The 25697-nt window shown below is 38.9% G+C and overlaps 1 protein-coding gene across 1 annotated transcript in view; it reads right to left on the reverse strand.

Annotated features, from left to right (window-relative positions):
• DLG2 (discs large MAGUK scaffold protein 2) overlaps window positions 1-25697 on the reverse strand; it is a 1015643-nt gene that overhangs the window by 603423 nt on the left and 386523 nt on the right. The window contains 1 exon segment of the mRNA XM_040544402.1: window positions 84-164. Within this exon segment, the coding sequence (XP_040400336.1) occupies window positions 84-164 (81 nt within the window).

Consider the following 25697-nt stretch of genomic DNA (forward strand, 5'->3'; position numbering starts at 1 on the left):
AAACTATTTCCTTTCCTCACTTTTTTTTTTTTTTTTTTTTTTTTTTTTTTTTTTTTATCCACAGCTCAGTGCACTACTCTCACCTGTGCATTAGTCCATTCCATTTCAGGAAAAGGTCCCAGCTGAAGGCCTCTACCTGTGGGATTCTCTTCCTCTTGGCCTTTCTGGAAGTACATAGAGACATCTACTCAGGACATGTTCCAAACTCATATTTTTCATTGTGTTTGCATACGGTGCTTAGTTGTGTGGTTTTGCTTCCCAGGCTGTTTTTCAGGGGTTAGGGGTCTTTCCTGCTATAACCGCTCTGGGAATATATCTGGCATGCCATTTATTCCCTTCAAGCTGTAAATTGGTGTTATTACAGGCTGAAGTTTCCAGAGGCTTTTTAACATAAATGAAATAGTATTATATTATACAATATTCAAAAAGGCAAATAAATACTATTGATTATAGGTATCTATTAAATAGCTGTTTTCCTTCAAGGAAGAACAATCAAGGGAGATATATTTTACAAGAATTAATGCTGCATTACTGTACTTCAGTATATTTTTAGTATGCAACATCTACCAATTTCAAGTAATTATTAGCAAATCAAGCAAAAATGCTATAAGGAATAAATAAATGTTTTCTTGAAAGTCCACCCTTTTCTAGCTAAAATTAGAAATAACCTTGTTGCTTCCATATTTTAAAACCTACTCTAATTATCACTATGAATTTGTGAAGTTTTAACAGTAGGAAACTATACATTTATTTTTAATGAATATCAGGCTTCTTTTTTTTTTTGTGTGTGTATGAAATGGAAGTTCTGCAATGAATTCAGGCCCCTCACTAGGCATGAGTCAATGCCATTGGAGAAAACACGAGTTCCCACCAAACAACAATACAAGAGAGCTCTGTAAGTAAAAGGGAGAGATATGTTGCAAGGATCACAGAGTTTGTTAACAGCAAAACTATCATGTCTGTAGCTATGCATCCAATGGCTTTTATATATATATATATAGATGGAATGTTTAATACCTAAAGTACTGAAAAGCTTTTTTACAAAGTCTGTATTCTTTATGATGTTTATGTAAAGTTTATCCTCACCTTGTAGTATACTACTTTATAGACTTTTTTTTTTTAAATAAGATACTTTTAAAAGATACTACTTTTTTAATGCAAAAGGACAAACACTAGTATTTTTTTATTCTCATCTGCAAGATTATGTCTTTTTACCCGTAAGCATAAAACCACCAGGCTAACAAGGCATTCAGGGAAGTCTTGAAACACTGTCAGTATAAAGAATGGCTACTAATTGTGAAAACAAACAAACAAAAAAAACCAACAAAGTATAACATTTTAAATGTTAAGTATAGTCTAAAGAAAAGGGACTTCTAGCTCTGCTTGAAAGGATTACTGCTGTCATAAAACAGTATTATTAAGAGCTGAGGTTTATGCTGATGCTGTCAAACTTCAGGCATTTGGATGTACCAGCTGGGAGCAGAGTCCTTTGAAACATGGGAAACTCCTGAGTATGGTTCAAAGCTTAAATGCACTGAATTGCCCTTTGGAGGATGCATTCCTACCATGCCTTGTGTAAGTAGGATGGATTTAGATCTGAATATTCAATCAAACTAATATGGACAGGATTTTTTTCACATGACAAAATCTGGAATATTCAGTGTAATGAGTGGAGGGAGGTTGTGGAGTCTCCTTCTCTGGAGATATTCAAGGCCCGTCTGGATGCCTACCTGGGCAGCCTGCTCTAAGGAACCTGCTTTGGCAGGGGGGTTGGACCCGATGATCTTTCGAGGTCCCTTCCAACCCCTTCAATTCTGTGATTCTGCGAGTGGCTATGGATTCCCACACAGGACCAAGCCTACCATGGGTGGTTGGTAAGCACTAAATGGACAAGCCCACCAGGGCTGATGCACTTCAACCATGGCATATAAGTATGTTTAGTTTAGTTTGTAGAATAGATTCTGGAGACTTACAGAAAGAAATGTAGAGATTCATAGACATAGGAGAAATGCTCATGGAGCACTAAGAACTGCTCTGAGGAAGGAAACATTAAATGCAAAAATATAAGTAAGGAATATATTTATGAAGATCATTAACTAAAGAGGAGCCAAGAATGAGGTTCTGTTGCAAAACAGCTTTCCTTTAAAATATTAATAATATCTGTGTATAAGGACAATAGGTTATAACTAGTGTGCTGTAATCATTGATGATGAGACACCAGCAGAACTGTATCATTTTGGGGACACTGTGTTTTAAGGCAGGTACTGAACAAAAATGAAGAAAATATACAGAAGAGGAAAAAGAGCGATGAGGTGTTTAGAAATCACAGCCTAGGAAACACCAAAGACAGGATATTACATGGGGATAGTGATCAGTTGCCTCCACTGAGGCCAGAAACCAAAGATATCATCCTAAACAGGAAACTGTGGAAAATGTCCCTAACTGCTAGGATGCCGAAACCTTGAAACAAACCCTTTCCAGTCCCCCATGCTATGACTCCATAGCTTTTCTCCATCAGAAGTTTATTTCCTAGTAATTTCAGCAATTTAAATTCAGAACCAGATGATTAATAGCCTGCCAACAGCAAAAGGCATATTTCCTCTGTGTTAATTTAATATATGTAGATATATATACCTGCTTTCAAATCAAGATTGTACAAATTGCACTGAGTGGATCTATGGTGTAGAAATGTAATCCCCTTTGTAAAAATAGGCTCTTGAATAAATTCTACTCAAACAGCAGTGAGGGAGTGTTTATAACAGTGAGGGGGTCTTAGGCATCGTAGAGTATAAGTAAAACAATCCTAAAGGTGAGTTAGCATGAGTTTCCCAAACAGAGTTTTCTAGTGTCATTAAATGCAGTAAGGTATCACTTTATCTCCAGCTGCTGCTTCAGAAGGGTGTGGGTTTCCATCTGTCATTTCTGACAGCCACAGGAACATCTTAGATCTTGCAGGACATCTAAAATAGCACCTTATGCCTATCTTAGGCAACTGAATCTCACCCCAGAGTCTTCATTTTATTATTTTTAAGGTCTTTTATTTAATAGTAGACAGTGACATTGGTACTAATGATATATATTATAAATATATACTTTAAATATAAAGTTTTGGAGTTTTATTGTATAGAAAATTTAAATCTCCTGCTCTTTAATTAAAAAACAAACAAACAAAAAAAAAGTGTTTCAGATATCTTAAATGTTATGAACAACTATGACACTTGTGATCTCTCAGGACAGCTCACTTTAAAATAAAAACAAAAACCAGCCAAACTTTTACACAAGACCTAAAGACAAACTATTTTCAGTGTTCAAGTATTCCTCTTTTGAAGGCCTTGCATACACCTAAACTGGACCACTGTCTGGAAAGCCTTGTGAATCTGTGGATTAAAGCAGGATCTATTTATTGCCATGGAGAAGGAATGGCAGATATTCAATACTGGGAAGTCCAACAAAATTTACTTTCATACAAGAACGTGAACATACAAGAACAGTATCCTACAAGTCAGCCACCCAAAGAAAACAGAAGAAAATAGAGTTTTCTGCTTGAAAAAAATCTTCAGAAATTGAAGAAGATCATGTGAAAATCTCAAGGAACTACAAAATCCCTGACAAGCTTACATAGAGGGCACTGAAGTATTGCCGTGCCAAGTAACAGTAATAAAACATGAACAAAGGGAGGAGAGACGTGTAAAGAAAAAGGGAGAAGAGATGTGTAAGGAAAATTGTGATATTGTGTGTAAATAAGGCAAGAAAATCTGCCCTTACAGGAACTTCAGTATACTGAATGGTATCTGCAATCAACATTGTTAAATTCAAATATATTCCTTACACCAATGATGTAATTATGCAGCATTTACACACTCACAATTACAAGCAACACTAAAATCAGCATTTAGCAATGGGGTATTGAACTTTTGTGTCAAATAGCTTCATTTAAACTAAAAGCTTCAATTATGTCAATGAGGGGAAGAGAAGTTTCAAGTAAAAGCTGAGAAATATATAGGAGGCTACCATTTCCTTTTAAAATTTGAGTCTTTCTTCTTGCCAACTTACAGCAGAATAATAAAAGCTTGATAGCACATTGGTGATGAGTCCAAAAATACTTTTAAAACAAGCAGGCTTGTGAATGAAATGAAAATTCAGGAGCAGCAGATGGGTTTAACTGCTGTTAAATGTGGAGTGGTTTCCAAGAACATGGTGTATGTAATAATAAATAGCCAGAGACATAAAGTTTCCCCAGTAGTTTAAATCCTGAGCATACGAGCTAAGTGAGTGCTTTCAAGCGTTGGCTCACTGCAACATCCTTACATTTTCACCCTTGTCTACAGCAGCAAAAAATGCTTGTTATTGACAATGGGTGTCAGCAATGGGTGCAATTAAAGCTGTGCCGAGCAGTTTTACAAGCAGGCAGGTTTAACTTGGGCTCTCTGAAACAAGAATAGTTCTTGGCTGCGCTTGCAGGTTAATCACATTCAGTACCAGCATATTCATTGTCAGCAATGGATAATTATGCTAGTGTACACAATGCCTCAATTTGTGCATATGTTTTACATAATAACCATGTTATGAATTGCCTCCCCTTCTAATTCTTGATCTGGATGCAGGAATTGGGATGGCATGCTACGTACAGGATTTCTGCAGCTAGGATCTGACTGCCTCCATGTCTCATGCCCTGTTGGTTTAAAGCAAAAGTGAAGTCCCAAAGGCCCATCAAAGCAGGCAGCAGCTTTTCCATGTGCACTTAAAACAGTTCTGGCTTCATCTCCTAAACCACCAGAAAATGGTTTTGTCAAGTGGCAGCTATAACAAGTCAAAGCTGCACTTGTTACCCTGTATCATTATATTTGACTGACACAAATATTTGCGACACAGAATAAAACTGGAACTTATAAAGCCATCCAGCATTGCACAAAGGCATAGTCAAGGAAGGGTTCAAAAGAATGAGAGAGAGCAGAAATCTACTTTGGGACTGAAGCCCAGAAAAAAAAAAATAAATAAAAAATCATGCCTTTTCTCTTCAGTTAAGCCAATTGCTTCTGTAAAAACAAAAGGTTTGGGAGGAACTGTGAAGAAGAGCAGTGCTGGGTCCAAAGAAGCCTTTGGAATTCAGTCAGACCTGTGCTTTAATGTATGAATCTGCCTGTAGAGAGGCAGCAGGTATCCTGGTTAGTCAGTGTATAGTATCAGTACCTGCTGAATACTATCTTGGATGAGCAGGAGGGAATGGGATTAGTAAGGGAACGAGTGCAAGAAAAGAAAGGTGAGGAGACAAGTGAAAGAACTGTATCAAACAAGAGCAGGGATGTCACATCTTCACATGGGATGCAGGGTACATGCTTGTTCTGTTGCCAGCCTATTACTTTTCACTGTTAGCTTAGAAAAATCATGTTTCTAAACTGGGATTCCATAAACACCTCTTTTTTTCCACTTAATTGTCTCTGTAAAACAAATGCTGAAATAACTGTTGCAAAAACACAGCTCTTCAGTCCTATCCTTGGACACCATTCATGAAATGGGAAAAAAGAATACAGGCTACTGATGCTCGTGTGGCATTCAGAGATCAGTCATTGTCCAGTGGTCTTTCAAGGGATCTTCTCCATCCCTTGTGTGTACTTACTGAGGGGTAGCAAGACCTCACTCTACTGCTTGGAAAACACAGCCATCAAAGCAGCAGTCCCCAAAGCATGCCTTTCATTCCCAGCCCCCAAATTAATGGTTAAAAAACCACCATATGGGCTCATGTATTTTTGGTCAATCTAATAAGTAACCTTACTAGCAGAGTATAATTAGTTTGGAGATTTCCAGAGCTGTTGCTTCAGACCAGCAGGTCTCACCTGAAACAGCCTTACTGCTGCTGTCAAACAGCTGTGAAACTACTTGTTTTTGTTGTTCCCTGTTGATGTTGCTGCTGGTGTTGCTGGCTAGCTTAACCTGTGTAATATTGTAACTCCTCCTGGAAATGGCTGTACCTCCAAAAAAAGGCAGCTGAGCAGCTGGCTCAAGCCTGGACCATCACTAGCCTCAATGCTAGCTGTTGGTTGAAGCCCTGGCTCTGGTTTGGATCAATCCAGCTGGTCTCTTCCAGGCCAAAACTGCTCTAGAAGGGACCAGGAGCCAGACCATGCAAACCCACTTCCTGTACCGCAGTGCAGACCCAGCCACTTTCCACTACCAGAGGTGCATAATGCACTACCTGAGGTAAAATCACCCAGCACTAATTGTAGAGTTTACTATGCCATATGTTGTGGGTTTTTGTTTTGTTTTGTTTTTTGTTTGTTTGTTTCTTTTTTTTTTTCCTCCATCTAGCAGTCACCAATGACTTTGAGTGGTTTCTAGAAATGCAAATATGTTTGTTTTCAGATTTCTGTTTATCAGAGCTATCAGCAATGACACAGTCTGATTGATTCTGCAACAGTGTTTTTTTTCTTTGTTTGTTCATTTGCTTGTTTATTTTTAACATCCTTTTCACCAGCCATTTAGACAGGGAATTGTGAGAATAAGAGACTACATGATTAAACCTAATGTTTAGTGAAAACTACTTAAACTCATGCTCAGTAAACTGTGGTCTCTTCTCAGATATTTCTCAGCCAGTTGCATTAGGTACATCAAAAATGGATTTGATATGCATGAGCTCCTCCTTCACCTCCTAATAAAGTAAGGATAATAGTCAAGCACAAATACATAGGTTTGTCGGATTTTTCCCCTGAAAGTGTAAACAATATTTTTTTTTTCCTGAACAACCAACATGAGCCTCTTTTGCATTATATAGGCTGTATTTCTGGCATATCCTGCAAGGCTTCAGATCAGCAATTCTGCTTTCCAGCTGAAGCCAATACAAAATATTTTACATCTTTTCTCATGTGTTGTTCACTCTAAATGACCTTCATTTTAATATTTTTTTTTTCTATAACATTTTGGAGATCATCTTCCCAACTCCTTTTCAGCTTCAGGAGTTCTTCACTAAATTAGTAGTAATAAGAGTTAAATACATGCCACAGCCAACTGTAGTTGTTATCCAGTTTCTTACCTTGAATCGGCATTGGCAGCATATCTCCTCTGAGACCAGACTGGTTATTAAAATATGGTTATTTGGAACAAAATTTAGGCTCAGGATTTTTTTTCCTCCTAACTTTTTATCAAATGTGTAAGAGACTTTTTCTACAACCAGCGACTCTCTTACAGGTATATATGCAGTTTGTGAATCATACAGTTTAACTAAAAAAAAAAAAAAAAAAAGTTATTTATCTGAGAAAAAGTGGGAATTTACCAAGCCATTTTGGCAATTGGTTTGTGGTCAATATTAGCTTCTATTCATTTCCTATGAATAGGAACATGAGATATTTACGCCAACCATTTGAAGTCGCTGTATCACCTGTAATCACCTTTATGAACCTGTATCACCTATAATGCAGAAACTATTTCCAGGCGTTGCAGAGTGGAGTGGAATAAGAGGATTGAAAGCAATTTAGTATTTCACCTATCAAGATCATAAGGATCCTCTAATTCTTTCACCTTCCCAAACTCATTAGTAAGATTAATTTCCCTGTGTTGCTCTCCCTTCAAAGAAAGCCATGTGTGTTGAGGTTACGGATGTTAACTTGGATCAGTGTTATGACCTACCAGTACTCCAAAAAAGCAAATAACGTAATACGTAGCAGGAGTTCATTCAGCTTTGACTGAGCACCCCATTTTTTTCCAGAGACAATCTGGTCATGACTTTCTAACCTTTCTAGGTCCTACTGCTTGTGAGGATATCGCAGATGTGCTTCCCACTGGAACATTTTAGTTGTCCAGCACAACTCAAATGGCAATATAAGGAAAGAAGTGCTTTCCAGGGTTTGAATGAGCAGAAACATTTGTACTGTTTCTCTAAGACACCTGCTGATTCACCAAGCTCATAAAAACACCTGGCATAAATTTTCTCTGAAACATCATTCCTTTTTCTCCTAGCAAAGCTAATAAGTGTGCTTGCTCTGCTTATCCTTAAGGTAAGGGTCATTTAACTAAGTGTACAAACTGGAGATTAGTTGGTCTCCATCATCCTCTGACGCCTCTGGAGGCTAGAATCATGCTCAGCCACTGAGATGAGGGTGTTTATGCCATTTCAGTGCCAAAGAGACCTGTCTAGCCTTCATTTGTCACTGCTAAAAGGCAAAGGTTTCCTATGGCTGTGGTGTCATATCTACCACAGACACATTTGTGGATGTCTCAGATGCCCTATGACATATAAAATACTGCTAAATGTCTGCAGTTTGGCAGTTTTATTACTCTTGGAGAATATTTTTTCAACTTCCACTCTGCTTCCTTCATTTCTAGGAACACAGTTTCTTGATGAGGAAAGAAACTTTTTTTTTTTTTTCTATTCTTTCAGCTAATAAAACATATGCTTTCCTTGGTACCATTACAAGTTGAGAGTCCTCAAACATGCTGTGCTGTTCATCCATCCAGTTAGTTCAATACTCCTTTAATGTTAAGGTCTCCTGAGTAAACTCTGTTCTTTGGAGTCCTCCCTCCCTGGTGAGCCATTGCACACTTTGCACACTTTGGACCATGCTGTCCAGTGGAGACGACACCTCATACTTTCCCTCCCTCCCTCAAGAGCCCCAAGATCTGGAAAGCACTTCTTTACTAGGATATGTGCAACACTGATCTCTTTTAGTATTAATAGTAAATTTACTATCTAGTGTCCAAACCTGTGCTTTTCTGACAATAAAAACAACTGTTTCTTATAATATAATGAAGTGTACACCATGTCCAACTTCATAAATGTCCCATTTACTTTCAGTTCAACAGTGCATTTATCTCCTAACAAACTGCTGCTCATTGTTCCTATGAGGATTTGTGTGAATAAAACACACTGCTTGCTCTTGCCAGCTTTTGCAAAGTGCTTTAATCCATCCTTCTTCCCACGTTATCTTTTGTGACACCCAGAGCATTGGCTTCTGTTAACACTTTTGCAACTCCACATGCATTTTTGCTACAGTTGGAGTTGTGATGCCATACACTTAGTTCTCTTCTCTTACACTACTGGGATTCTCAATTAGGATAATAGATATTCATCTATTACTCTGAGCCTGGACTTGGTGTCTTCTTTTATTTGTCAAATCCTTACATCTTTCTTTCTAGGATTCCTTAGCTTTGTTTACCTTCCCAATTGCATGCGTTGGGATGAGAATCCCTTCTCCATTATTTCCTGCTATAGGACAGCTAAGGGGTTTTGACGTGCTCTTGGAAGAATTCCAGTTAGATGACTGGTAGAAAACAAACACGGGGTGTAATACAGAATAGAGACTCATTGTGTGTCCATGGCGCACACCAAGGATCATCAGCTTGGGAAGCACAGCAGACTATGCTTACATCTCGATGCATATGTTCCAACATGATCTCTCATCACAGACTCAACCCTCCAGCAATGCCAAATGGCTCTTCACTCACAGTTTCCTCAACCTTTTGTATCTCTGATTAAAACTACTATTGATATTTCATGCTTATGGGGTATTAAACATTCCTTGAGCTTCTTTACTTCAGTTTTATGGTCTCTTTGCCTGAGGCAACAAAACCTATCAAACATAGGTATCAAACAAGAGTATGTTTGCTGGTATTCACTGCCTGCAAAACTAGAGTGGTGTTCTTTTCATTGTCCTCCACCTTCCTGGAGAATTTCATTCCCAGTGAGGCTGGCTTTGAAGTGTTTCAGTCTCCTTCTCTGTGTATTTTCTCTGTTCCTTCTAACTCTTTCTACAAATTGTGCTCAGCAATCCCTTGGTTCAACAACACTTGCAATAGGTCATCTTTAGACTATGTCTGGTTTCAGCAAGCTGGAAATAGAGAAATCTGATGTCACCTCCCATGACCCAGAGACTGTCTTACTAATGTGAACACAGAGGCATTCACTGGCTGTCTCAGAGAGGACTAATTGAAAAGAGTTCTGTCATGAGACTCATTTAAAATGCATCCTACCTGTTTTAACATTAAATTTCAAATCTTTCTTTATAAGAAAATAAAGCAAATGTTACTACACACAAAAGAAATATAATTACAATGAAAAACATTTGGGGAATATAACTGCTCTATTTTTAGTGCCTTCAGGGGCATAAATATGCATTTTAGAATTTGTGCTATGTCTATATAAATAAAATACACAAATTCAGAAATATATTGGCAGGAAATCTTTGTGCTGTTTAATTTTAGCAGAATGCTAAGCATTAGAATTTGACCTCATGACTCACAGGAAAAAAAAAGTATTTAAAGAATAGAAATAATTGTTTTACATCAGTAGGTCCAACCTTCCTAGATTTAAAGGAGATACACTCTTTAAAGACTTTGCCAAATTTAATTGTTATAACATTTAGTCCCCCAAATGACAACAGAATAGAATTTTTATGAAGTTTCTTTCTGAATATTTCTCAATTCTCTTTAGATGAATTCTTGGTGAGTTAATACCTATATCTCCTTTAAATACTCACAGCTCTTAAATAAAATGAACTCTTCTTTCTTCTGTCTTTAGGTTGATATCATTGGGATATTGAAAGCCTGCAAATCTTCATATTACTTTGTGAGTCTCCTGAGAATATATTTATACATAGAGTATACCTATTTTATCTCTCTATATAATGTTTTCTGTATTGATTTCATGCAACAGCTCAGCAAGAATCTGCCCATCTTCAGAAGATGAAGGGATGTGTGTTTATTTATAAGAAAAATGATACATCCACAGTTTATCCTCTAAAATATTAATCCTCTTTCTGAGCTACTACCCTGAAGAATTATGTCACTGAAAACAGAGAATTACAGAGCAACCACACACACACAAGTAGTTGTGCATTGTACTTGTAAAGCTCACTACCATGCACATGCCATTCACTGAATTTCATGACAGCAATAAAATGAACAGTGCCCTTTAATGCCTTTACCATCACATTTCACAAGAGTATACTCTGTGCTTTTTTCACATAACTTCCCCTTATTCATTCTGCCTACACAAAGTAGCTCAAATTTCTTACAGCTGCCAGTCTCTCCCTACACCAGCACTAAACACCTCCCTAATCCTGCTCATCAGTCCCCTTGCTCTGCTAACACCTGCATTCCTGAGAGACACTTTCTCATGGCTGATGTGCACCTTTTGGAAAAACTGAATATGGGAGAGGTGGGAGATGGAGATAAAGAGATTAAGGGAGCATTGCATGAGAATGTGCACTGGAAATGTCATTGGTTCGAGTGATATGGGAGGACTAAGGCAATTCAGCTACATCACCAGATGACTGCAGCATCCATAATCCCTGACAGATAGGCAAATGGTGCTCAGCCCCTTTCAAAAAACTTTGTGGGTGAAATTAGCTCTGCAGTATTAAGTGGTATCATCAAAGTGTGATGTGTAATCAAGTGTTTGATACCACTGAGCTCATCCGAAAAAAAAAAAAATGGGTGCCAATTTCATCTTACTAGCTCATGGGATACATGACTACAGGGTGTCTGTCACAAACTGCAGCTAAATTTGAAAAGTCATAGATCAGATTTATGACAAGATATGGATTGTTCAGGTATTTTGCTTTAGACTGAGTACTTATCAGAAGGGACAGAAATTTATAATCCCCTCTACATTGCAACACTTGGCTAGAGAAATATCAGAAATAAACCACTTTTAAAGATGAGATTTCTGGTCTGATTAAGAGGTTGCTTATCAGCAAATCCTAAATCACTCTGACCACATCCATGATAATGAGTGACCCTATTTTTTACAAACATACACACACATCAACTGCACACAGGAGACAGAGCTAAGGTTGCCATGGGAACTTTACCTCCAGATTTTTTGGTTTTGTGCAAGTAGAATAACACATATCTAATATTTCAATAACTTAGTTTTACCCTGTAATTAACTGTGTCCACATTTTCTTTAAGCAGAAACTCAGTTTATCTGGTGGGTGAATAGTACTGCCCCATGCAATAACTTTATTCAATATTTTCAAAACTTGGTTTTCTAAGCAGGGGATATTTTACACAGAAGTCACTGTGCAGGAATGACTCCAGTACAGTATAGAAATAGCCCTGTCAGCGCTACACCATGTGGTTCAGCTGCTGATAAGGTAACCTCTACAGCAGCACTGAACTTAGCACAAGCTGTGCAGTTGCAACCTAGATTATGCTAGTTTTTGACATGGGCTGATGCTGAGGGATGGGAAGAAGCAGCACACTTCTGGGCCCTGATACCTCCCCTTCACCAGCAACCATTGCCACACACACCTTTAATCCACATGAGGAGCACCAGTAATGCCCAGCCTTGCTCGCCAGGGTTGTCCTCCACTCACTATTTCTTCCTCAAGCTAGCTGTGAATGTAGGAATACATTTAGGTTCTCAGTCTAAACTTAGGCTTTGGGTTTTCAGAGGTGCTGGCCTACAAACTTCATTGATGTTAGCAGTTGAAAGTATGCAGCAAATAGCCTTTCTCAACAAGTTTTCCCTGCAGACCAGGTCTTTTGGGTCTTAGAGAAGTTGCATGAAGGTACCAGAAAAGAAGAATGGTCGTTGGAGTCATCATCTGCCTTTTCACTAAAGTGAAAAGTCTGGAGAAGAGGATGCTGAGGGGAGACCTCATCACTCTCTGCAGCTGCCTGAAAGGAGGCTGCAGCGAGGACGGTGTTGGTCTCTTTTCTCAGGTGAATCTTGGAAGTCTTTTCCAACTTATGTGATTCTATGATTCTAAAGGAAAACGCAGTTTTTTGTGCTATCAATCTCCAGAACAAGGCATACTAGAAAACAAAAGAAGCAGACAGCCTTTTCTCCACTTTTGAGCATGTTGCTTCGTCTAGAGACTTGGACCTTGCCACAGATTGTACCCAAAAGAAGGATCCTAGCACTGTGCAAGCATTATTGATCTAACTGCAGTAACAGTGCAGTTACTGACCCCAAGAAAATTAACTTTATACCCTGCATTTGTGATACATATAAAGATATGTCTGCCAGTACTGCAGACACAGAAAACGTGCTTTCTGAAGAGCCAGCTGGTGTACTCAAGGGGAAAGGAACTGAGAAGAAAACCAAGTCTTTGGCACTGTAGTGAAATGAGAGCCTACCATATAGGTCTGTGCTGAGGATGGAGTTCAGTTAAAATATTCAATAAGTCTCCTCCCTAAAGGAATAGCACTTAATACATGTTAAAATATAATTGTATAATTGGAACTCAAGTGTTTGGGTTATGTAAAAGGTGCTGTAGGCGTATCAGCTTAGACAGAGGTAATTAGATCTTGCATATTAACATTTTTCCCTTAAAGTGATTTTTTTTTTTTTTTTTAACTGTTGGGAATGCTGAAGCTAGAAATTTGAGGGGGAAAAAAAGGTGCTGTTTGGAACTCTGAGTTTAGCCCTGTGTTTGCTTTGTTCCTACCTCTGTCACTGACTGGACTGTAAAAATATTTTTGCAGTAGATTGCCTGCTTAACAACACTGCTACTGCTTTTGGTGAAATCAGCATAAAACTGAATCGTCAGTAAGCATCAATCATGGTGCTGAAAATAGGACTAGATAGTAGCATTAAATAATACAATAGTTTGCGTGTATATATAGTAACAGGTCGTACACTGAAGCCGCAAAAGTCTGTGGTGGGGCCAGAAATAGAAGAAAACAGAGCTTTAATCCCTCCTTGAGGCAAGGGTTAACATTTCATACAGAAAAGAGTAAACAGCCACACATCACTGCTTAGCTCCGTCCGTTTGAATATACAATAAAACGAATATGATTTTACTCACAATAAGTCAAATGACAATCAATGGCTATACAGCTTTTGAGTATCCAGTTGAAGTCCTTGAAAAGTCAAGTGGATGTGCAGGATAGTACGTTAATACTCCATCACAGGATGTGGATAGAAAAATGTCACTGACTTCTTGGATTTTCAATTATATTGCAAAGATTTCTAGAGAAGAGGAACCATTAGGTTTGAAAAGGATACACTGCATCTCTAGAAAGTGAAGCAACAGAACACAGGTGAAGGCTGTTGTCAATTTTATTTTGTTTCCTTTTTCTTAAGATAAAAGGAAAGTACAGTTCTTCAAGCTGGGGCAGGGGGAGGGGGGTGAGGAGAGGGAAATCACACGTACAAAAGCTTCACCTAGTATTTTCTTATTTCATCACCATTAACCAACCCATTCTTGTCTTTTCAAATAAAAGAAAAAATATCCTATGAAGAAATTTCAGGAGAAGAACCCAGACCTGAGGCTTCTTATTAAGAAATTTGTACCAAACTTTGGAATCTCCAGATCCAACCAAAATTTCTACTCAAATCAACAGAAGTTTAATTCAAACTACAAATGTCTCCCTAATTTCTTATTTCTCCCTCCATACAGTGCCCACCGAAGACCTCCCTATCTTCACTCTACAATGTGAAGCTTTGTGAGAAGTTTGAGAACAGTACAGATACCTTCGTTCTAGGTGAGTCAAAGCCTCTCTTGATAAATGAGGGGGAAAAAGCTACTTTTTGGCTGCATTCTAAAAGTCTTAACAGATCAAGCATTGTGGATTGAAAAGACCTGGGTGGCCTAAACAGAGCTCCCTCTTCAAGGCTTACCTGCATGAGAGAAAAGAAGAAGCAAGAAACAGTCCCCTAGACCAATAGGTCAACTTTTCTTGTATTCCCTTACTTGTACCCACACCATGTACATAAGCAAGAGAGACACAGCCCTTTTCCAGAGGCATTCCCAATGCACTTATCAATCCGCTCTAGTAATTTTGCTCCAAGGCTTGTGACTGGAAGTTCTTACAGAACTACAATATTGCTGAGGTTGGAAAGCACCTCTGGGTTCATCTGGTCCAGCCCCTGCTCAAGCAAGGACACCCAGAGCAGGCTGCCCAGGACCATGTCCAGGCAGTTTCTGAAGGTCTCCAAGAACGGAGACTCCACAACCACTCTGGGCAACCTGTGCTGGTGAATACAGTCAAATCTCTTAATAATAAAAAAAAAAATTTAGAAGGAAAATATTCAGACAAAACAAACAAACAAAAAAGGCAGCAGTTACAGAACTCCTTTAAGAATTCAGGGCTTTTTTCACTTGTCATTTTTTCAAGGTGCATTTGTTCTAAAATGTGCTTTCTGTCGTGGGATTGTACCTGAAACTGATCTCTGTGGACAGCAGCTGAACACAACGGTACATCTGGGAGCTGGGAATACCAACAAGTTGTTATGTCTGCTTGCAGTCTGCACTCCTCAATAAAGTGCTTTTCTTTTCTTTTGGGATCTCACCTGCTAACCGGTAAGTATGGTAGATGCCAACAAGGTCTTACTCTTTCAGGAATGTTGCTATAACCTTAAACATCATTATATTGGTATGCATCATACACAGAATTGTTATACTTACACACTGTAGGCTCAAGAACATTACTATGAAGTGGACAAATTCACTTCATTTTCAAAGCTTTACACACAAAATGTAACTTACAGAGTAACAAGTTCAAAAACTATTCAGTTCTTTCTGGTTTTCAGCACCTTCTCTTTTGTTTTGCTACAGCTACATTAGACACACTAATCTTTTTGGATGAAAAACAAAAACAATTCCATATTCATCATGCCAAGAAAATGAATTTTGTCTTGAAGCTGGTGAACGAAAATTATCAAGACTTTTATTCACATGTAGAAAATAACTATATAATAGCAAAAGAATACCAAACAAATGATCTATTTACTCTAATTTATCACTTCTGTGTGCTTTATATGAAACTCAAAAAAGCTATCTAATTCATGTCTACTTTAGTCCTCCTTGGTAAATTTTGTGCCAAAATTTGTTGGCCCTAAATCCAACTGAAGTCCAAGAGAAATTGATGGACCATATTTAGTGGTCCACAAACTATAATTCTTGGATGATTTCTGTTTTTTTTTTTTGTTTTTTGTTTGTTTGTTTGTTTTCCTAACTAATCTAAGCATGGTAGGAAAAGCAAGAGAAGGTGATCTGAGGTCTTGCACACTTTTAAATAGCAGCAATATTTTCACACCAAGTAGCCATCTTGGTGTGAAAAGCCATGGTTCTTTAGGTGCCAACTCTGACTGAAGTCTGACTAAATTTTTACACAAACACCTCAATAAAAAGCCCTGACCCTAAATCTTAAAGCTAAAATACACCAAAGGATAGGCATCTCATAAAATGTCTTGATCTTTACATTAGCCATTTATGTGGTTTACCCAAACTTAGAACCCCTAATGTGAAGGTGTTTCACTACAATATGTTTCTCATAATCTAACCAGGTGAATAAATTACGTAGGAAATTCAAAGTGAAATCTGCACCTTTTTCCTTTCTTGGACTATTTTAATTTTACTAGCTCTTAGTTCAAGGAGTTAAAGAAAATCTTCATAGGAGAAGGAGGAGTTGAAGGAAATTCTTCACAGAATCATAGAATCATTAAGGTAGGGAAAGACCTCCAAAATCATCTGGTCCTGCCATCACCCTACCACCAATGTCACCCACTACACTATGTCCCTAAGCACCACATCCAACCTTTCCTTAAACATCCCCAGGGATGGTGACCCCACTACCTCCCTGCGCAACCCATTCCAATGCCTGACTGCTCTTTCTGAGAAGAAATGTCTCCTAATTTCCAACCTGAACCTCCCCTGGCACAACTTGAGGCCATTCCCTCTAGTGATATAGCTAGTTATCCATGAGAAGAGGCTGACCCCCAGCTCCCCATACCTTCCTTTCAGGAAGTTGTAGAGAGCAATAAGGTCGCCCCTCAGCCTCCTCTTCTCCAGACTAAACACCCCCAGTTCCATCAGCCACTCCTCATAGGACTTGTGTTTCAGGCCCCTCAACAGCTTTGTAGCCCTTCTCTGGACATGCTCCAGGGCTTTGATGTCCTTCTTGTAGTGAGGGGCCCATCTTATAAAGAAAGAGATATTTATATAAATTGGCAGGGTGTTACTCATTAGAGTTTTTGACAAAAAATTGTGTTGCTCTTTACTGCACCATTCAAAGTCCTGTTTGACTTCTCACTCTTGCATAAGAAACCTCAAGGACTTGTCAACTTGCATGTTCTATATAAGGCAAATAGACCTCTGTATCACAAACTTTTTTACACTTTCAAATGCAGCTTTACAGCCTTAAACAGACTTTCTTCTTCTCCCACCCACTACCTCATCCAAGGCCTACAGTCACCAAATTTTGAGAATATAAGAGTGGGAGTATTTCTAATGTAGCAGGTAAGTGTAAAGTGCAGAGCTTAGTGCCCTGTTATATATGTATGTACATGTATGTGAGAAGGTATGCACACATTTTTCTATTCCTGTCCACCATTTACTCCAGAAATTCTCTGTAAACTTCATTCTCTTTCCCAACCACATCCACTGACCTGGAGTCTAACAGTGAATTTTAAGTGAGATCCAGTAACAGCACAGAAAGCACACGTACACATTTGAGAAGTAACACAAAGTAGTGAGATAAGATGTAGGGATGAACAAAGGAAGCACTGGGGGAAGAGAAGTACTGCATGGACAGATCCTTAGAAGATAATTAATTTTCATCAAAAGCAATGGGAGCTGGTACCCAAATTCTTTTGGCAACATTGACCTTAAAGGCTCACAAACTCTGCTCGAGCTTTTCTTTCTGTTTTACAAATAGATCAACTAACCCATAAAAGGTGAAATCCTCACTCCTGTAACAGCAGCCCCTTCAATCTTAGCCCCTGGCAACACTCCCAATTTTATCAAAAGGGGTTACATTGACTCTCTGCACATCTTCTGTGGAATCAATAGAAGAAGAGAGAGTAAAACTCAGAACATTTAACCTCTTTTCCCTTGTTTTAAACCCTGGATCACGCTTCCCAAAATTCCTTCTGTTTTAGCTGAAGAAATATTTCACCTAGAACTGCTAAAAAGCATACCATTTCTTCTGCAAAGTGAGGTGTATGGCTGCATGTTAAATCACTCCACATTTCTTCCACTTTCAGTGAAATTTCGATGAGGTGACTTATAGAGGTCCTTTCCAATCCACATTTTTATGATTCTGTGATTACTTTGTACACATTCTCATAATGTGAGCTGACCCTATCCTGTCTGAGCTTCTCTCTTTTATGAATAAACTGAAGATAGTAGAAGAAATATCATCAGACTATGGAACAACTAATTCTTATTTACTAACAGAAACTTTATTAACCCTTGGAGCCCTGTGCTGTCCCTCCTGCTAAATACGAATAGCCAGGAAATATCTGGTGCTTGCACACAGAGAATGGATTAGTTTGAGAACAGCTCCATTGCACACTGAAGGTTTTTATTCCAATCACACTGGAAAGTAGCAGTTGTTAATGCTGTGTGAAAAGGTGCCACACTCCAGCAGCAATAAGAGATTTATGTATCAGATCTCTACACATTAGGCAATTGCAGAGAGCAAATTAACACTCTGTTTTAGGAAGCCAGCTCCAGAATGAGGTTCAACAGCCTGAGGTTCAACTCCCAGCTCTGTGATGGAGACAGCACTGCTCTGTGCCAACAGTTGTACCTGACCTGAAGAAGCAAGTGTAAAGCCCAGGGGCCCTATGACACTTAATACAAAAGCTCTTTCTTCATAACCAGATCTTGCAATCACCTAAAGATTTGTCTCACAAAGTCTCACTTCCCCCAGTCTCAGCTAGCTTTCAACATCTTTAAAGGCTACAAACTTCAAGACAGTGGTAAGACATGCCCTTAATGCTGTGAAATTAAAGAGCTGTGTGCTTGAAATTCAGGTGGGGGTTGGTGCACATATTAAAGAGTCCAAAACACCAGGGCTTTAAGGGAGAAGGTGCAACAGGCATGTCTGTAATGCGTATAGACACACAAAATTAGATCCTCAAGCGTATTTTCTAGGTCATATTTTCTCCCTTCTCTGCTCTCCCCCTCCTCCCCTGAGCTTTCTTAATTGTTCTGGGAGGGAATACGTATTTCAAAATGTATCACCAAACTCTGTCTTATGAAAACATACTGTCCTGGTTATTTTATATCCCAAACTACCGTGTATGGAATATTAGTCATCAGTTAACTTTGCCAGTGTACTATGCTTTCCTATGCTGCCAAGTGTTTTTTTCCCACCCAGCTAATTTATAATCTTACTTAAGCCGATGACCAGAAATCCAAATGCAAACAGCAACACAGACAAGTGAATTCAATTAGTAGAAAATGAATTAATTTTATTTACTTTATAGGTACTGTGCAAAACACTGCTCCTAACAGCACTGAAAAAAAAAAAACCTTCACTCAAACTTCTGCTGACTGCTTTGTTCTGGGTTTGATGGGACTCTATAGTGTTTTGCTGGATTTACTGTAACTTTCAGGATGTGGGATTTAACAAACAGTTTAAGAGAGTCATATGGCCCTCTGAACTGGGCTGAATGCCTCTCCAAGCTATCAGCCTAACCAACAGTTCCTCAACAGTCACAAAATGTGTACAATGCAGTTACTGTTTGCCTCTTTGCAACAGGTCTATACCCATCTCTTTGCCTCCTTTCTGCCTCACATACCATCCTATTATTACTTTTAAACAAGCTTCACAAAATGCAAACTCAAAGAACCAGAGCTCCAGAATGTGCTTCTTCCCTACAACAACTTTACATAATAAATTAAATGATTGTAGGATCACTTGGATGGGTGGAGATCAGAGCTTGTCAGCACTTTCATTCCAAACCCTGTTTTCCAGGGGCTTGCATTTCAACCATGACAGTTTACTATAGGCAAAAATTGTGAAGTGAAAGCTCAGACCTGGAGGAAGAACCTTATAAAATAAATACCGTGGGGATGGGACTGAACAGCAAACAAGGAGGAGGAAATGCTTTGATTTTTCACTTATATTATGCTAAACAACCTTGCCTGGTTTAACCCCACCACAGCTTTAGGTTGGTCCTTAAAACCAATGGTGCATTGTACTAACACTGTTCCATTTCATTTCAGTGCTGCATACATGCAATAATTACTGATTCACAAATACCAACTCGATTTTCTAGAAGGAGACACAATTTGCCCAAAGCCACAGCAGGAATTCTACATGAGAGTCGGAAATAGAAATAAGGAGTTCCAAGTTCCCTGTCCTAAATCAAGGCCACAGACCTCTTTCTGGCAGCGACTGTTTTCTCAATGTTTTATTGAAGGTGCTTTTTCTGTGATGGAACTACATTTAATACAGACAGGGATACCCCTCCGTAAGAATTTCAAGGTATCCCACTGCCAGCTGACAACACCTCACAGAATCTGTGTAAGTGCCAGGACTAACAGTAAACTTGCAACTTATTTTAACAGGTGGTTGTTATAAGTTATATACCAGGTTTAAAGTGTGACAGACAATAGTGCCTTATTTAAATGCCTGTAGGTATGCATCTTTCTTATTCACTGAATTCAAACTTCTTAGATCTTATAGATCTGGGCTTTGACTAGCTGCTTCCTGTCACTGGTGATGCACAGCGTCACCAGTGTACTCGTGGTAGGTCCAGAAGAACCAAGCTTGCCACAGCTATTATGGCCTCTGTCCTCTTTGTCAGATTTTCCAAGCTCCCCATTGTGGAATCATGACCCTTATACCACATCTAATCCACTAAATACATCCATTTCTCAGCATGCTCCTTAGTTCCTGGCCCAGTGGTTCAGAGAGGCTTGTGTTCTTGTTGCTACTAAAGTGGCATCGTTAAATGAAACCAAGGAGATGCGTCGCAGGTTTTCAAATATCATGTAAAGGAAAGGGGCAAGGGTAGGGGGTGTTTGAAGGTACAGAGTATCAGTAACCTACCCTGCTGCAGTCTCATCCATGCTCTCTTGAAAAGGGTCCCTTTGCTGAACCATGCCTGAGAACTGTCAGCATGGCAGCATCCCAAAACACAACCAAGCAATGAAACTAACTGTTTTATTTTTTAGTTAGCATCCCCCAAATCTGGCAGCCGGTCCAGGGTCTGTAGTTACAGGTCTGTTTCCATAGGGGATGAGCTCCTGTCTCACAAAGCAAGTGACTTTATATGTGTCTACATTGTCTTCTGCAGGCTGCTAATTATTGACTCAGGCTGTGTACCACACTTACCACAGCTACAGAGCCTCCAGGTGATTCATCACATGGACTTCAGTGCTGACACCAGCTTACAACTTTCTGAAAATTCATATTTGGCACATTCCATCTTAATTACACTCAACAGCTGTGAGCATCTCCTAAAGGAAATCTCCCTAAAATGATGTGTCAGAATTCTCAGAATCCAGGTTTCCAAAATATCAGTTTGATGGAAAATTGAAAAACAAAAGTTTCAGTTTAAAAGTTCGACATTTTCCCAAAACTAGAAAGTCTGCTTTCTGGCCACGTACGGCTTGGTGGAGCTCAGTTGAGTAGCTGCAGTCTAAGGGGTGTGATTCCTCATTAAAGTGGGTTGAGGAGTGCCATTTTTCGACTCAGGATTCCTAACGATACTCTGCAAATAGCCAAGCAACTCAAAAGAATAGCCCCAAATGCCCTAATACTTCATGAGATCATTCTATGCAATCTCTCCTGGAATTATAAATCATAAACTTGTACAGGGAGTCACAAGAATCCTCATCAGGAATTTTCCTTCCCATTCAGGTTTCCATTACATACAATGCAACACCCGAGTGACTCTCTTTAAATATCCTGTCCCTAATGATTACTGATATTACATCAAATGCTTAAAGATGAAGGGAATATAATCAGAAAAATGAAAATGATAAATTCCTGTATTGTAATAGTGGAAACATTTCTGACAGCTACATTGGAAACATAAAAGCTACTTTTCAGATATCAGGAGAACACTGTTCAGTGACAGTTTTCAGTTTTATTGCTGTTATCACTTAAATACATTTACACAACACTTTATCACCATTCTCTTCTAAGATATCTCTTATGGATAAGACAAATGTCTACATTTAGCCTTCTTTTAGCCTTCTCTCAGTCAATAGTTAGTTTGCAAAATTAAACAATTCACGTAACTGTGCATCAAGTTATTCCAGTATTTACATATTTCTATTTGAAGATCTCATTTTATGTAACTGAAGTACAATTTAAAGCAAAAACATATTTAAAAATTGAGTGTCTGAGCATATTCTGAACTTCCCCTTCCAAATGTTCAGTAACCTTTAGCTACGTGCCTCCTGCCCTACTTTTTCCATAGGTAAACTTTATTGTCATATTTATAATCCGGTGCTTGTGCAATCATGACAATCAACTCTGCTCTATTAGGAGCTTAAAAAAGAAATCAAATTCCCAGCATGGCTACATGTTCAAAGGCACAATACAGAGGGTATTCATACTGCCTGTTAGCTTCAGATGAATTTTTAAGTAACTAGGAGTGATGAAAGTCAGACTCCATTGCTGTGCTACCAGCAAATATTTCTGTTGTGATACATGCACACATGCTATGTGATGCATGCACACATGCATGATGTGAGCATGCACAGCAAGCACTGTGGGCCGTCCAGTCCAGTGTCCAACCCCTGACAGCTGCTTGAAGCAGATATTCTGGCAAAATATGGAAAAAATGCCAGTGATTTAAATGGTATAGGGACTGAAAATCCCACTTGCAACAGGAGATTCTTTCAGTTTATAAACTTTTCAAAAAACAAATATTTAAAAACAGCACTTTTAGTGTTGACATCTTAATTTCTACTACCCTCACATTTGTTACAGAGTAGTCATAGTCATTCTCAGGGAATCTCCTATCAGCCACCCATCTCCTTCACGATGTACAGGGAGCTCATGGGCAGGACAGTGGCAAAAGATGAGATACGATATTTTCACACAAGCAGAATTATTTATAACATCTGATCCTGATGCTTTTAGAAAATGCCTGGGCATTGCCTGCCCAGACCTTGGCCAGTGCCAACAAGTGACAGCTAGCAACTGATGAAACAGTATCTCTTGTTTGCCTTCCTGTGAGTTAACTCCTACTTGATTGAGGAGATGGGCCTTTCATTTCAGAGGATTCATAATCAAACTTTTTTTTTTTCCTTCCAATTTTCAATCTAGCCAGACCTCACTGGTGTTGCTTTCTCTTCTGTTTGTGCCCTCAGAACTCTTGCCTTAATCTTAGCCCACTGCTTTATCCTCCTGACCCTGAGCTGATCTCTCTGCCCCACCTGTCCTTGCGCCTTTTCTTCATTTCCCCCAACTGGATCTTCATGGTGCCACCTCCTGCCTCTCCTTAGGCCTCTGCCATCCTTGTGTCTTCCATAATATTGACTTCTGCAGCATCCACCGAGTTCAAGACAAACTCAGGAGCATGTACGAAGTCATGGTCTACTCACCTCTGATGCCAGAGTACTTCAGCAGTGAGATGCTCCTCAGTGACTGGGAAGAGTACTGAAGAGGAGGATCCACTTTATGAACTTAACACTGGGAGGACTTCCTGGCAGGGCCAAATAATTTGCTACTTTGGACTCAGAAAATTTCAGTCTGTTGACCTTTCAATTCAATGTACAGTTCAATGTACAGGGGGAGGTATACTTGTTCCTAAGGTAAAACATTAAGAACATTCCTAAAAGCATTCCTAAAACATTAACTTGGAGGGTGTTAAGCAATTCCTAATACGAAAATAAAATAAAATACAACCAGATGAAATCCTTCGGCTTACACCCCATGTCTAGCTTGCATAGATGCTATTTCAGAGAAGAACACTCTCCCTGCCTTGAGCTCTGCACACTAATGCACAAATCCTCTGTGACACAACTGATCTTACTCAGAGCCTCTTGCCAATGGCAATTCTGCATCTCTTCTGCAACTCCTTCTATTGCTGAGCATTTTTATTTTAACACTGCTGTGGCCTAATAAGAATAGCGTGTGGAAGTAGGTTTCTCAGTGCCCCTGTCAAATATTATGCATACCAAGTGGCAGCACTGTTCCAGCTGACTTACTCTGCTGATTGTCTATGAATAGGCAGTAAACTCTTTCAGAGGGTACGGGAACCCTATACAATACATCAGTCTCTATAGATGGATCACAGCAGTCAGTATGACTATAAATGCATTGTATTTTTACATGCATCCATTTGGGGGGCATATAAATGCCCCCCAAAATCTGAACTGAGATATGTCCAGAAATAAGAGTAGAATTAATTGTTATGTCCACATCAGCAAGCAAAAGCAACAGGCATGGATCCACAGAATGAAAAGCTGGTGAGAAGGATTCAGCAGTCATATTACACCTTTCTTTGTGTGTTTTATTTTGAAATCGTTCTAATCTGGTTTTATAAACTGAGTTTCATCAAAAAACAATCCCATTTGTACACTCCAAGCTTCCTCTGTAATGCAAAACAAAGCAAGATACATATGCAGGACTGGGAGAATCACTTCAAAAGCTTATCTATAATTCAAATGAAAATGTTACTCTAGATGCATCCAGAAACCACCTCAGAGTGTCCCACAAAATGTAAAAACCCACTTGAGCTCACAGAGATATATCAAGTGCCTAAAGCATGTGAAGCTTTGAGCATGGTCTACTGCTTATCATTCCTAGTCAGAGAAGTATTTTCTTGTCATCTCAAATGACTGTTTCTTTCAATAACCACATCTAGACTATGACAAAGTAGAGACTATTCTCTATTAAGGACAAAGTAACAGATCAGAGTTTGTTCAAGAGACTAATAATGCTGGTACAGAAAGCTAGTACGAGAAAGCTAGTTGATCACAAAACAAGCTATTGATCACGATAAAAAATAGTAAGCTAAATAAATACAAAAGTCCAGACATTCAGTAATACCCCCTACTATTTGTTTAAATGAAACCTGGAGTTTTGCAACAGCTTTGCAAAACATGGAAGTTCTGGCAGATGAAGAAACAAGTGGTTTGACTTCCACCCTCACCTTGGATAGTGGAATAGATCATTATTTGGTTATTTCAGCTAAAACAGAGAAAAGAGTAGGAAGAAAAATACCAAAAGCAGCTATTGTGCCAGAGAACTGGTTGTGATAAATGTAGGAGGGAAGAAAGGAAGGATAAATGTAGGAGGAAAGGCAGGGAAGAGAGGGAGGTATATTTTGTCCCTTTTTACAAAAAAACTTTTCAATTATGCTAGGACAAATGGAAAAATAAACCTAAACAGAAGGAAAATAAGATTTATCAAAATACCTGGTCAAGGTCAACAAACAGTGAGGACACACATCTTTCAAAGGAATCTCTTCAATAACTATTTCCAATATAGAGAGGTAAAAGAGATAAGATAGAAAAAAACACTTCCATGTGAGTGTCAGAGTTATGACCGAAACATAATTTAAGAAACATCTTAGTCAATCTGAAATACCTTCCTGGCACTCCTAATAAGAGCAAAATGAACAGGATATTAAGAGTCAGGAGATAACTCTTCTGCAATACTGAATGAACTATTACAGGGCCCGATTCAGCAAAGTGAGTAAGCATGTACAGACATTTAAGTGTGCATTTACGTCTCATCATCCTCAGCGAGTCTCATACATGCCTCAGCACTCCTCTCAATGAAGACCTGTGAGTGGAGGTCTCTCTTACACACAAGCCTTGCTTTAATCCACAGACACAAAGCAGCCTAGTCTCTGTGGAACAACTCTAGGACTTGGAGGCTATAGTTTCACGCCCCAGCCCTGCAAGATCATAAACAAAAAAAATTTGCAATACACCTGCTGGCACATAAGGGCCATGTTTTAGAACCTGCTCATCCTTCCTCTGTCTCAACTCTGTACTGCTGTGAAGGAAACCTTGGTACTTCCCTACCAGAAAGAGGAGAAGTGCTTAAAGTTA

The sequence above is a fragment of the Cygnus olor genome, chromosome 1 (genome assembly GCF_009769625.2).
Source record: "Cygnus olor isolate bCygOlo1 chromosome 1, bCygOlo1.pri.v2, whole genome shotgun sequence".
Lineage (NCBI taxonomy): Eukaryota > Metazoa > Chordata > Aves > Anseriformes > Anatidae > Cygnus > Cygnus olor.